We start from the raw sequence: 14,305 nt of genomic DNA, 5'->3' as shown, positions 1-14,305 counted from the left end.
AGGGAAACCCTGTCTTGAAAAACCAAAAAAAAAAAAAAAAAAAAAGAGAGAGAGAGAGATCATATTCTAAAATAAAATACATTAAGCCCTAGTTTCAGATAAATAACACAATCATACAGGATAAAGTGGCAGGAACTGAGCCAAATAATCTCTGAGCACAATGTCAGGGTGTATAACTTCTGACTCAGATGCTGCAGAGTCTTAAGCAGTGAAACTGGCTAATTTGCATGAGGTATCAAAAGCCCTGCATATTCTAGGACTGCACTCTTAGCCAGGCAGATAGTAAACCACCCCTATGGTCTGAGTGAAGTCTGTCCCCACTGGTTCCTGTGCTAGAGACTCAAGTTCTCAAAGTAACCGTGTTGAGAGGCAGAGGGATCTAGTGGAAGGTAATTAGGTGAAGGGACTGATGACTGTTTTTTAGGAGAGGGCTAACTCTTAGGACAGGATTAGCTGCCGTGAGAGCAGGGTGACCACGGCTAACTCTTAGGACAGGATTAGCTGCCGTGAGAGCAGGGTGACCACGGCTAACTCTTAGGACAGGATTAGCTGCCATGAGAGCAGGGTGACCACAGGTATGTATCTTCCTGCTAAACTCTGAGTGCTTTGCAAGTGAACAAAGTATTTCTTGAGAGTTAAATTTCTGAGTCAATTTAATTTTCTGTTAATATCCCGTGTCTCCTTTGTAGATCACTGAAGCCCAATAAATACTAAATCTTTAGGCTTTCTAAATCTTCTACTGGATTGCAATAGTATGATGCCCCAATAAGCAAATAATACCAATGGAAAGTGACTGTCTTACCAAGAATACTGTTTCTTCAAATGGTGAAAAATCGATCACGTTAACTTTTATTGGTCTGACACCATGTTGCTGAGGCTTGAACACCTTGGGAGACACTCTCCACTCTTGTCTGGTACTGTGCCGTATAAGTCCCTAGTTATTACAAGAATACCAGGAATAGCCAAAGAAAAGTATCAGACACAAGACTGAACAAAAGCCATGCTCATGAAACAATTCAGACATTGTAGCAGAGGCAAACAGTAAGTTAATCTGATGTTAAGACATCTATCAGGTGAGGCTAGGTGGAAAGGATGAAACGTAAAATACTACTAACCGTATCGGTGCCAACAACAAAGTGATCAGGATCCGAAGGCAGAAACTTGACACTCAGTGTTTGTGAGGACCCCCAGAGTTCACTATCTTTATGGGAAAGACTGAAAAATAAACAGCAGAGATGAGCACACGCCTTCTGCAAACCCGGGATGATGACAACACCTGACACTCACTGCCGTCTGCCACGGGAGGAGCAGCATGGCACACTTCTTCCGTGACTGCAGCTACTCTGCCTCCTATTTCCTTTCCAGGTACTGCAAGCATAATCACGTCTGCAGATCCATCCTTCAGTCTGCTGATTCTTTTATCGACTACGTTGAATCTGCTACTTAACGGCTCACTGATAGGAAACTGACTCTGATGAAGCCCACCGTGGTGACAGTTCAGTGTGCTGATTAATCCTATTTGTGCTCCAGGGTGCACTGTTTCCTCATGTTTCTGGTTCTTCTAAGTTTGTGAGCTCATCTTTTGCAGACGGCTTGGAGAAATCCCATCATAAGTTCAGGCTTCCCACCAGGCAGCTGTCCTTATGTCTCAAGGTCCCTGGGATTCTGATGTTCACACCCCAACTTACAGATTCCCATACACATCTAGCTTGAGGTTTCAAGTTCTTCTGAGTACCTACTTTCCCTTAACTAGGGGTGAAACTTTCTAAACTTCCCTCACACTAAAGGGGCAGTGAATTCCAGAGTCCTGTGCGGGGGGTCTCAGTGCTAGTCTCTAACTCGGCAAGCCCAATACATCTCTGACTGCACAGGGCTTAAGACACAGGTCTATGGTAAAGGCCCAAGAACCTGACCTCCTGGTTCCACCACTAGTTCAAAACCTTATTATCTAACTTAACTTCCCTCTTTGTTCCTCGCATTAAGACATTTTCTTTTCTTAAAACAAACAAACAAAAAAAAACCTACTATATCTGGAGCTGGAGAATCGACTCAGCAATTAAGCGCATTTGCTGCTGTATTCTGTTCCCAAAACTTTTACAGCACCTTACAGCTCAGTAACTCCAGTTCCGGGAGATCTGACGCCCTCTTCTGGCCTCTGCTGGCTCCAGATACACATGTGGTGCGCATATATATATATATATATATGGGCAGGCAAAGCACTCACACAGATGACACACAAATAACCCCTCTTCTCCTCGGCCGTACCATCTGGTAAGGTAAGCAAACTATGGCAGAAGGCAGGGCCAACTGAGGCTCCTCCCTCCCACTGCTTCTATCCTCAGCAGACCACCAGATTCCAACTCCACATCTAGTTCTCCACACCCATGTTGCTTTTCATACAGGACACCATACTGGCCTCCTAACTGGGCTCCTTGACTCCAGTTTCTGGAACGTTCTGTACTCCAAACTAACATTTTTCCCAAGTTGATTATCATCCCACATCTCAAAAATGACATTCTACTTCTTCAGAATAAGACCCTGTCACCTCCAAGACACTGTCTAGACTGTCATCACAGAAGCAGGCATGCCAATGTCAAGGTCAACCACCAACTCCTCCCATCTTTCTCAACAATGGACTTGCTGGCATTTCTGGCATGCTCCTTTGCCCGACTTTCAAGGATCAATCCAGTTACCGTGTCTTAGTTGGTATTCTATTGCTGTGAGGAGATACCATGACCAGCAACTCTTACACAAGGAAGCATTTAATTAGGGGCTTGCTGGCAATTTTAAAGGATTAGTGCATGGTCACGGCAGGAAAGAGACAGGCGTGATACTGGAACAGTATCTGGGATCTTTGCACCCTGATCCACAGAGAGCAGGCAGAGAGACACTGGGCCTGGCATGGGCTTTTGCAACCTTAGGGCCCATCCCAGTGACACACTTCCTCCAACAAGGCCACATCCTCATCCTTCTTAAACTGTTCTATTCCCTGGTGACTAAGCATTCAAGTACATGACCCTATAGGGACCATTCTTACTTTAAAAAAAAAACCAAAACAAAGCAAAACATGTATCACTTTCCCCAAATGCTCCCATATCACCCTGGACCTAAACCTGCTCTCCTTCAAGCTCCTTCATGCCTATGCTCATGCTAACAACACATCATACTCTTGTAACCATGCCAACAAGGAATGGTCTACTTCACCGGCAAGCTTGCTGAGATCTCTGAGGGCAAGACAGCTACTACACCAAGGGTGACATCTTCCCAGGACATCCACAGTCCACAAGTGGCAGGAAAGGGGCAAAGACCTGGTCTTTCAGTCTGGCCAGCCACCCCAGTTTCCCCGAGGTAGGGGGGCTACAGAGCTAGACCTCTCCTTATCATTCAGTCAGCCTCTACCCCTCCTTTCCCACAGAGCTTGCAAAAACACAACTATGAGTTTTGAGAGGAAACATAGTACCAAATACATTAGATATTTCCCTTTGAAGGGTATAGTTTAGTCCCGGAAGAGTATACATTAAAATCCAGGAGGTAATCACATCTCAAGCAGAGAGAAGTGTCTCACAGGAGCTCCGCAGAGGTATGCAGCACATGGAGTCAGGGAACAGCCTGAACAGCATGTGCGTGCCTGGCTCTGCAACATGTCTGATGACATTAACTGATCTGCTTTCAAGATTATATTTCAGTCAGGCAGGTTAATCTGAAGTCTCTAATTGTGATTGTATCCACTGTACTCTGTGTGATAAAGAGGATACAGGCTCAAAGACTTTTTCAAGGATAATCCACATACTCACAGTCTCAGTAAGTAAATGACAGAAATACATTTTTATGTATGCATGTATGTACATATGTATATGTCTTTGGGAACCAATACAGAACATATAAATAGTACTAATACTGGAACTTTCATTAAGAATCTATACTTCATATTAAGTCTATGGGTAAAAGCAGAAATATAGGGTGGTTTTGGGTCTTTTGGTTTTTTGCTTGTTTTTACTTCTTTTTGCTTATCTGTTGATCTGAGATAGGCTCTCACATATCCCAGGCTGGTCTAAAACTCACTGTGTAGTCAAAGATAGCCTTGAGCTCTTAATCTCACCGCTTCTATCTACCAAATGCTAGGACTACAGGTGTGTGCTATGCCTACCTAGAAATATATATTTATGAATAAAATTTATTTCAGTGTTTCCAGTCCCTGAAATTTGATTTGATTAAGTTTAACTAACTTTAAGTCCAAATTAAAGCTGAAGGAAAACCAGTCAAGTAGCATTAATTTATAAGCTAAGAAACACTTTATGAATACATATCAACGCTATATCTGGAATACATATGTTACATTGGCTTATTACTGATAATTCAATAGCAAAAACCGAATGTGAGAAAATGTGTTCTTGTTGCAAAATAAGAACATGCATTCAGCAGGAAGCTAAGTCTTCCTGGGATGAGGGATGTGTTAAGGGGTGTGATGAGGGGTGTGATAAGGGATAGTCTCCCTGGGATGAGGGATGTGTCCAATTCCCAGTGCAAATCTCACCTGTTGCCCAATTGGATCACAGTACTGTGCACCAATTTGATCCTCCCTCCAGGTATCAGACCTAGAGTCAGACAAACCAGAAACACACACACCTCTTAATGCAAGCTAAACCACAATCTACCTACAGTTGTCTGGATCCACTCTTCCTCATCTAAATATCTATAACCAGAAGGAATGCCAAGACGTAAATACAGGCAGGACTCTCTAAATCTGATGGAGGTGCCTGTGCCTTGCTGACGAGGAGAGTCAAGATTTGCAGGACACTATCAGAATCCCGTGGGGCCACAATTCAGACTAGTGAGAAAAACGGGCATCGTATGTACTGAATACTTAGTTCAGAACCCCGAACCTTGTGCTGTAATACCCAAGGCACCTGTCATTTAGATCCGTCGTGGGGACTCCCCAGGTTTCCAGTTTGTTAAATGGCCCCTAGCTTCCTCCAGTGTTGGTTTCTACTGATCAGCTCCTCTAACTTCTACTCAAACACCATGGAGCTACAGCTCCCAGGAGGCCTGGCTTTATTTTCCATCCCCTTCTTTGCTCCCCTCAGATATGGACCCTTCAGTTGTCTCTGCCAAATGTCTGTGTTAAAGCTATTCTCCCTATTTTGTACATTAATGCAGGGAGGAGACTTGAAGATCTGTATATAATTAAACCCAAATGCTAGGCAAGGCACTGTCCAGAACCCTGAATTAAAAGCATGCAGATGTAGATCCAACTCACTGCTGGGAAGGGCAATTGTAAGTGCACTGCATTGCCTGTCTCTTATAGTCACCATTCACCAACCCTGATGCCATCGCAGGGGCGAAAGAACTACACATCAGGCCTACTGCCTCTGCTCTCGACCACGGCCACAGCAAAAGTGATTTGAGTGGCACATCCATGAACCCATTCCAAGTGGCATGAGGAGAGCCACACTTAGTGAACTCATGTGCACTGGTCAAACTGAAACCACAGAAGGAAGCCCCACATGGACACCTGAAGTATACTGGAGGAGGAGGAGGAGGAGGAGGAGGAGGAGGAGGAGGAGGAGGAGGAGGAGGAGGAGGAGGAGGAGGAGGAGGAGGAGGAGGAGGAGGAGGAGGAGGAGGAGGAGGAGGAGGAGGAGGAGGAGGAGGAGGAGGAGGAGGAGGAGGAGGAGGAGGAGAAGAAGAAGAAGAAGAAGAAGAAGAAGAAGAAGAAGAAGAAGAAGAAGAAGAAGAAGAAGAAGAAGACTGTCTCCTTAAGTTATGTCACAGGGCAGAATGAATGCCCATTGTGAGCAGAACTTAAGACACCTACAGAAAGAAATATCCAGTGAACATCACTCAATCACTCTAGCTAATGAGATGTCCGTTTTCCATGTTGCTAATTACTTATTTCTCAAAGCAGGTTGTAATATCTTTAATCTCTATTCATTTTAGCAAACAATAATTAATTTTTAGCTCAATAGTTACCTAAATCACTCATTGAACCTGAGATATCTGCCTTTGGTAATTCAACAACCACCTAAAAACAGAATATTGAAAAAAGATGAATACTGATAACATTTTGTAACTATAAAACAATCTAAGCAAAACATAGCTCTAATAAAATAACATGGTATATTACATCCTAAAAAGTTAATTGTTTCATAAAAAGGACTATAATCATTTCTTTAGAACTAATGACTTAGATTTGTTCATTATTTTATCTTACTCCTCTCCTCTCTCAGTAACCTCATTAGTAGCTCCCAACACAAGTTCTAACACCCTTCAGCACTGATGCTGCATTAGCATCTTTCTTACGCATTCCCAGAGGCCGACGGCCAGCATCCAATTCCATACCCCTTCACAGAACAGACGGTCTTACTGTCTCGGTCTGTTCTATCCCTGACCCATTGCCCCAGCCAGGTGTCCTCTCCTCCCAGATGGTTTCACTCCGCTGTAAGCATGGCCCCGCACTTCCTACTCACCCACACGTTGAGAATGCCACTGTTGTCCAGGGAAGCAATGTGAAATGATAAGCCTGCCATTTCTAGTGAAAGCAGAAACAAACACCAAGGAAAGGAGCTTTAATTATGAACAATGTTTTTGCGTAACCATCCCCTGAAGGGTTTCATGGGTACCAGGGCTCTCCTACCTTCTTGAGAAGAAAAGGGTGAGAGCACCAGGCTCTGTTTTTTGTAGGCAGATGTGACAACTGGTTCTATGGCTTGAAGAGGACTTTGGTGGTTCACTGACGTAAGGACTCCATCTACAGATTAAAGGCCCACAGTACCCACCATAAGTCATACATCTTAGCAATGAGATTAGCATTATATGTTAAGAAATGTGGGGATGCTTCTGGGTCTAGAGACCTGAACCTCTCCATACACCTCTCTCCTAAAGTCACAAGACTCTTGTAGACCACACATCAAGGTCTATGACCATGATTTTCAGCATCTCTAGCAAATGGAGACTACAAACTCAAAACACTTAGAAGAGGAAAGACAAGAAATGAACACCAGAGCGTGTGTCATTACAGAGCTGTTTCATCACTGAGGCAACAGAGGTCAACATTCTCTGAGACCAAGAGCATTGTGAAGATGAGGAACTCAAGTAGACACACAGGAGAAGAAGGGATTCTGAGGCCAGAATCCTCCAGGAAAGGCTGGGGAAAGGGCCCTAGAGAAGTGGCATTGATGGGCAAGTTATAAGGGAAGAGGACAGCATGGACTGGGTACACAGCAGTGCCAGCCAGAGCACAAGACTAAGCTGTCTTAAACGGGCATGCAGCCACTATCAGGAGAAATACCGCCACCCACAAATGAACGTAACACCTGCCTGCAGAGTTAGAAGCTCAGATCCCACATGCAGGCACTGCAGGAAGAAATTCAAACAAAGAGATCAAAGAATCAGCAGGCGTGACCATTCTCCTGCCCTACCCCATCCCAGAAGAAAGCACAATGCAGATGACAGGCAGTCTGAGATGGATGACATCTCTGCAGACTCCTTCGGGGGAAATGCACTTAAAATAACAAACAAATCACACCCTAGATCAAAACCCCACATAGAAACAGAAAAGAGGGGGTGGACTGAACTTAAGAAAAAGCTAATGAACAACACAGGGAAGAGACATTGCAGGCCGCCCAAGGGGAACATTCACATGGGACGTGTGACCGCCAGTCCTCCTTTAGAAGCTCCACAGTTTCACGCTCCTGAGTTCTGCTGCTGATACTTAGATGGCAAAAGGAAACAAAGGAAGCATGTTCATGGAGTATTTTATGAGCACTCTGCCATCCCTCTGTTCCCATCTGATTGGAAATGCACGGAAGAATGACTGTCCTGTACTGAACATGAGCAGACTTTTCCTGTCATTGCTCCCTCAAGACTGGTGCACAACAGCTACTCACACACCACACACACAGTCATTAGAGATGGCGTCAAGTACAAAGAGAACGTGCCTGTGCTATAGCAAATGCTGTTATAATTTCATATAAGGAAGCTGAAGGGAAGGAGACCATACTAGCATCCTGCCAGTACCATGCATGGCTTATGGATTTAATGCTGTGAGAACAATGCTTGACTGAAAAGTTTATTATATTAGCAGTTAGACAATGCCACGTTTTAAAAGATGCCTTTTGATTGTGTAATGGATAGTTTTCACCGTCACCTTAACATGATTTAGAGTCACCTGTGATCTTCAGTGAGGAGGATCTAGGTCAAGCTGGCCTGTGGGGATCCCTGTGACTACGCACTATTCCCTGGGCTGAGCACTAAACTTAGGAAAGGAGAGATTAAGCTGAGCTGTGGCATGCGGCATCCGTGTCCCCCTTCTTCTGACTGTGGACATAATGTGACCAGCTCCCACCAATGCAACTTCCCTGCTGTGACGGACTGTAACCTATACACTGGACTGTGAGCCAATAAAGCCTTTCCCCTTCAAGGTGCTTTTCCCAGGATAGTTTATTACAGCATCAGGAAAGAAAACTTAGCAAATTTTATGTTGTTTTCTCTGTTTGATAAAAAAAAGATACTTTTTATAATAGCATCAATATCCATATGGAGTGAGGTCTGGACCCTTTTCTCCAATAAGACAAATACTTAGATTAACAATTATGAGGTAAATACTTAAGTCAGAGATAGCCAGTAAGAAACCAAGCAAATGCCCAACAGCTTCATAATTGATATAGTATCACGTGTTATTTGGGGACTGCAACTGAGGCAGGGCCCAGGCGGATTGCGGGGAAAGCTGCACTCTACAAATGGTGTCAGAACTGAGATATAAATTTCCATGTAGAATAACAAAAGCTTAAAAGGAATTTTAGAAACAAAAGAACGAAGAGAAGCATGGCCTCTTGGTAGCAGCATTTTTCTGAGGTGGGCTCTGTTTTGCCAGAGACAAGCAGAGACTCATGTGGCTCACTTAAGGCAGTCTTCCTGACTCAACATAAGCAAAAAAAAAAAAAGAAGAGCAGCATGGTTCTTTAAGAGGCTCTGTTAACAACTGAATGGTGTGCACGAGCATCTGGCAGTGGCAGTGACCACATCTCCAAGCCGGCACCATGATGCTGGATGTCAGTATAGACTTACGCCTGCCATGTTGGAAAGCCAGCAGCTGTTTCCACTTTCATTTTAGCGATGTTCTTTAGTTTGTATAAGACACATGACCAGAAAAACATGAAGTTTTACAGTAAAGTCAGATTCAGGCGAAGAAAACCCTCTAAAGGTTTACAGTGTGTTTAAAAATATACATAGGACTGCTGGGAGGTGGTGGCGCACGCCTTTAATCCCAGCACTCGGGAGGCAGAGACAGGTGGATCTCTGTGAGTTCGAGGATGCGCTGGACCGACAGCCTCCAAAATAATACAGAGAAACCCTGTCTCATAAAAACCAAAAAAAAAAAATATATATATATATATATATATATATATACACATACATATGTAGGATTGAGAGAGAAAAAGAAACGACATAGTGGTAAATAAATAGAGAAGCTGGCTGTAGTGGCGCACACCAATAGGATTTGCTCCAGAGGCAGAGGCAGGCTGATTTCCAGAGAAACCCTGTCTCAGAGAAATGAATAAATAAATAAAAGTAAAAGAAATAGAGTAATAATAATAGATTTGCTCCAGAGGCAGAGGCAGGCCGATTTCCAGAGAAACCCTGTCTCAGAGAAATGAATAAATAAATAAAAGTAAAAGAAATAGAGTAATAATAATAGATAAATAAACAAGCCACGTAAAAATGGAAAATACACAGAGAATCTAGATACTGTATGCCATTGTGTTTTTCAGTTTTTGATTGCTAAAGAAGGAAAAACTACTAAAGTATTCTTGATTATAAATGCTGCTAAATTAATTCAACTTACATATTCCAAAAATGCTTTGACTTCTAACTTTAAATATAAGGACCAGTTACTTGAAATAAGAGTTTTTGTTTATGTTTCCACAGAAAATGGAAAGCTGTGGATTCCTTCCAGGCTGCTGTGGTTTGATGAAGCAAGACCCCCGGAAACAGTGGGTCAGGTGTTTCAACAATTGAGACAGCTGAGATGATACAGCCTTACAGACCACAAAAATAAGGACTTATACAGGTTTCTAAGTTTTGTCATGATCCCCATGGTATGAACAGTGCCCCCATCCAACAGGAAACAGTTTAAAATGAGATACGTCCAAATTCCCATATTGTTTATAAATCTTTGTTTTCATTTGAATGGGGTTGCTTATAATTGGTTAATGATCATAACCAATTTCTTTTTAATGGTAAAAGGGGTATTATGGTATGGAAATGAATACTTGATATGAGTATGGTTTTTCATTTATTGATACAAATTCAGGGTCAATTTTGTGATGTGTATATTTCTGCTCTTGATTCAGTACTGTGTTTATACTACTCTTTTAAAATATAATGCATAATTAAATACAGATTATAGATAGTTACTTATAATAGATAGAACTTATAGTTAGGTAAGTTAGGTTTTCTAGATATACAGAGATGTATTTGAGATAAACAGATAGTCTTCAAACCTCTCAAAGGCCTTCAGAAAATGACACTTAAAATCGTTTAGGGTTTTTCTTGACATTGAAAAATGTCTGCTCCTAGCACATCAATTACATCTGAGAGGAAGATGGGCATCAAAGAAACTGGTTATGGAGTTTGCTTTCAACATGGCAAGATTAGCCATTTGGGCAAGAAACTGCTCTTGCCTAGACTCCTTGACTGTTGCTGTATAATCTGGACATGCAGGACTCACAGGAAAGTGACTGCTGAACTCAAACAGTCCTTCAGGGTTCCTGCTTCATGGAAGAGTCTACGAGACTTTCTGCAGGACACAGAAAAATGACTGACAGACTGCCAATGCAGATGGACAGTTTGAAATTTCATACTTTGCTGAGAAGTCTTCCAGATACACTGTGGCCTATGGGCTGAAGATGGATACCCCCACATTACAGAGAAACTTTAGGTGATTGTCCAGGCAGCAAGATGTCTCTGTCAGTCCTAGTGTTTATATATTATCCTTCTGTGGTCTTTTATGGAGTTGAAGACAGATGGTTATAATTATAGTTTTCCTTAGTTATGATAAAAGATAAGCTACATATAAGACTTTAGACTCACAAAGATCGGATAGATGATATTTTCTTTAAATCTTACTAAATATTAATGGACAAAATATTGTAACTATATTCTTACTTGATAACTGTTGATGTTGTATATAATTTGACTATGCTAAAGTTAAAACCTTTCTTTTTATTTAGACAGAAAAGAGGAGATGATGGGGAAGTCCTGTGTATATGTCAATAAAGCACTGTTGGCCAATAGGGAAGCAAGATAGGTGGGACTAGGAGTCCAGGAGGATTTGGGAAAGAGACAATGTAGCCCACCACTGGAGTAAGAGGTCTGGACCCTTTTCTCTGGTATGAGAAATACTTAGATTAACAACTATGGGGTAAATACTTAAGTCAGAGATAGCCAGTAAGAAACCAAGCAAACGGCCAACAGCTTCATAATTAATATAGTGTCCTGTGTGTTATTTGGGGACTGCAACTGGGCAGGGCCTAGGTGGATGGTGGGGAAAGCTACACTCTACACAAACACTCTCCACAGCAACAATATCTTCCCAAAAGAGCAGAAACTGGTTAGCAGAGAAATAAAAAAAAAAATGGCTTGCTCTTCTTATGTATAAAGCAATGGTATAAATACAGCACAAAGAGAGGAAAGATTACCTGTGATGTTGAGTACTTGGAGAGGGACGAAAATAAACCTACTTAAAAGCCATACTTAGTCAAAAGAATGAAAAGAATCACAGAATAGGAGAAAATACTTGCAAAACCCTTACCTCATAAAAGTCTTTTATCAAAACTCAAATATTGGAAAACAAGCAATTTTAAGGGGGAGCAAAGACCTTAATGGGCACACAGATGGCAGATGAGCATAAGGAAAGACATGACTGCTCCAAGTGTCACAAGGGAAATGCAAGTCACACCACAAGGAACCACTGCAAGCAAGCACAATGACCCAAACCTACAGCAGAGGTCACGCTGAATGCTGGGGAGGGTACAGAGCAGCAGCCGGCCTCGCTGACCGCCTACAGGAATGCAGCCAGCATAGCCACTCTGAAAGACAGCTGGCAATTTTTCACCGATCAATACAGGAGACTCTGGCTTTACAGGTCCTTATGACAAAACACCTGACAAGAGCAGCTTAAGAAAGAAAGGGTCGCCTTTGATCCCAGCACTCGGGAGGCAGGGGCAGGCGGATCTCTGCTAGTTCAAGGCCAGCCTTGTCCACAGAGAGAGTTCCAGGACAGCCAGGCTTACAAAAAAAAATAAAAAAAGTAAAAAATGAAAGAGAAAGAATGAAAGAAAGAAAGGGAAGGAGGAAGGAAGGGAGGAAGGAAGGAAGGAAGGGAGAAAGGGAGGAAGGAAGAAGGAAGAAAGGAAGGGAAGAGGTTAACTCTGGCTCACTTTCCGGGACACGGCCATAGGTCAGGGGTTGTAGCATTACATCTGCAGTCAGGAAGCAGAGAGAGGTCAAAGTCCAAACTGTTTGGTTTCTCTCATATATGCAGCTGCGACCCCAGGCCATGGAATAGTAAGTTAAGTCTTCTTATCTCAACCAACTAGAAAATCTCTTACAGACATGCCCAGAGGCTAACTTAATCTAGACAATCCCTAATTACCATGCCTAGAGGATTATCTCATAAGTAAACCTAGATCCTGTCAAATTGAAAATCAGTATTTAGTCATTATATTTGGTATTTACCCAGACAAGGTGAAAACAAGTCCACTCAAAAACCTATATACAAATAGTAGCAAAATCATTCTTTCAGTAAGATAATTGATAAATTCATAATGTTTGTTTTTTTATATTTTTTATTTTAAGAACATAAAGGAAAATTATTTGGCCATTAAGCCACTAAAAAAGAAAACATGACAGAAACTTACACACTTAACCTTACCCAATCTGAAAATGTTTACTCCACTTTATTCCAAACATAGAACTTTCTGGAAATGGTACAAACTACAAAGACAATGAAAAGTTCAGTGATGGCCAGAAGCAGGAAGGATGCACACCAGAGAGGCCTCACTTGAGACACATCATATTCAAACTGATGAGAGCCACATGACCAACAGAAGCTTTGAATACAGTGAAAATGGCCATCAAGAATGACAACTTCAATGGGACACTCATATACAAAATAATAATAATATATAAACATATAGACTAATACCTCTTGTCATACAAGCCAGACCTAAATGTAAATCCTAAACTTACAAAAGTTCAGGAAAACATGGGCAACAACCCAACCTCTGTGACTTTTAGCTGACTAATGACATCAAAAGCATGGTCATAAGAGAGAATATTGAAAAATCAAATTCTACCAAATTTAAACCTTTCTCTTCAAAGGACAATCTTACAAAAGAAATACGGACTACGATAAAACACATGTAAAACATATTCAGACTGTATAAAGCTCCAAGACTTAATAGGCTGGGGATTTAGCTCAATCTGGAGAGTTTGACCTGGCAAATACAAAGTCCTGGGTTCAGTATCTGGCACCATGATAACAACATGAAATACATTTGGCAGGCATGAATCATGCCTGCAATCTCAGCACTCAAGAGGCTGAGGTAAGAGGACTTCTGCAAGCATAAGACAGCCAGACTCCACAACAAGACCGTCTCTCCAAAAACAAACAAACAAACATGGGTAAGAAGACAATTCGGTAAAAAGTGAGCAAAGATTGAACGGGCATCACCAACAAGAAGACTCAGTGAGGATACACTGAGGATCAGTGCAGGAGAGGTATGGAGTGACAGCTGGCATGCTGGGATAGAGCACCAAGGAGCGGAGGGGATGAGCTCTGCCACTCTCAGCAGCGAAGAACCCCAAAAGACAAGCACGAGTCTCGTCCCCCAGCATCTGGACAAGGCAGACTGGAGACAGAATAACGACAGAAAACAGACCAGTGCCCTGCGGGAAAACAGAGAAACCAAGTGCTGGAGCGGTGTTGTGTGCTCCTCAACTGAACAGGAAAGGGACAAGACTGGGGAAGAGTGAGGAAGAGGAGGAAGGTCCATTCCTGCTCTCTCAGCCAATGGGAGGTCAGCTCCTACAGGAAGAGACCCATCAACAAAGGCCATGGCGCCAAAGCCTAACGACAGAACGGATGGCTCTGAGTGCAGAGCCTGCCCGCGTAGTCAGTGTGGCATAGACAACATCCCACCCTCCTCTGAGCAACAGGGATGGAGGTCTAGCAGAGAATCGAACGAGCCCTTGTACATGAATCACTTAAGTCCTTCAGGTGGGAAATGCTTACTCTTTGTGT

General features: G+C 42.5%; 1 protein-coding gene across 5 annotated transcripts in view; it reads right to left on the bottom strand.

Moving 5' to 3' along the window:
• Dync2i1 (dynein 2 intermediate chain 1) overlaps positions 1 to 14,305 on the bottom strand; it is a 51,893-nt gene that overhangs the window by 10,000 nt on the left and 27,588 nt on the right. For all 5 annotated transcript variants that reach the window (XR_001197364.3, XM_013123948.3, XM_013123949.3 and 2 more), the window contains exons 15-20: positions 6,635 to 6,748; positions 6,468 to 6,529; positions 5,971 to 6,022; positions 4,535 to 4,595; positions 1,116 to 1,215; positions 803 to 934 (exon numbers count right to left, since the gene is read on the bottom strand). Coding sequence is in view for 4 of the 5 variants with exons in the window: in XM_013123948.3 (XP_012979402.1) it covers positions 803 to 934; positions 1,116 to 1,215; positions 4,535 to 4,595; positions 5,971 to 6,022; positions 6,468 to 6,529; positions 6,635 to 6,748 (521 nt within the window). In the remaining variant the exon portion in view is untranslated. The remainder of the gene's footprint in view (positions 1 to 802; positions 935 to 1,115; positions 1,216 to 4,534; positions 4,596 to 5,970; positions 6,023 to 6,467; positions 6,530 to 6,634; positions 6,749 to 14,305) is intronic.

Source organism: Mesocricetus auratus, unplaced genomic scaffold (assembly GCF_017639785.1).
Source record: "Mesocricetus auratus isolate SY011 unplaced genomic scaffold, BCM_Maur_2.0 Super-Scaffold_15014, whole genome shotgun sequence".
Classification (NCBI taxonomy): domain Eukaryota; kingdom Metazoa; phylum Chordata; class Mammalia; order Rodentia; family Cricetidae; genus Mesocricetus; species Mesocricetus auratus.
Note: the sequence above shows the minus strand (reverse complement) of the source record. Positions and strands in the feature narration are given on the sequence as shown.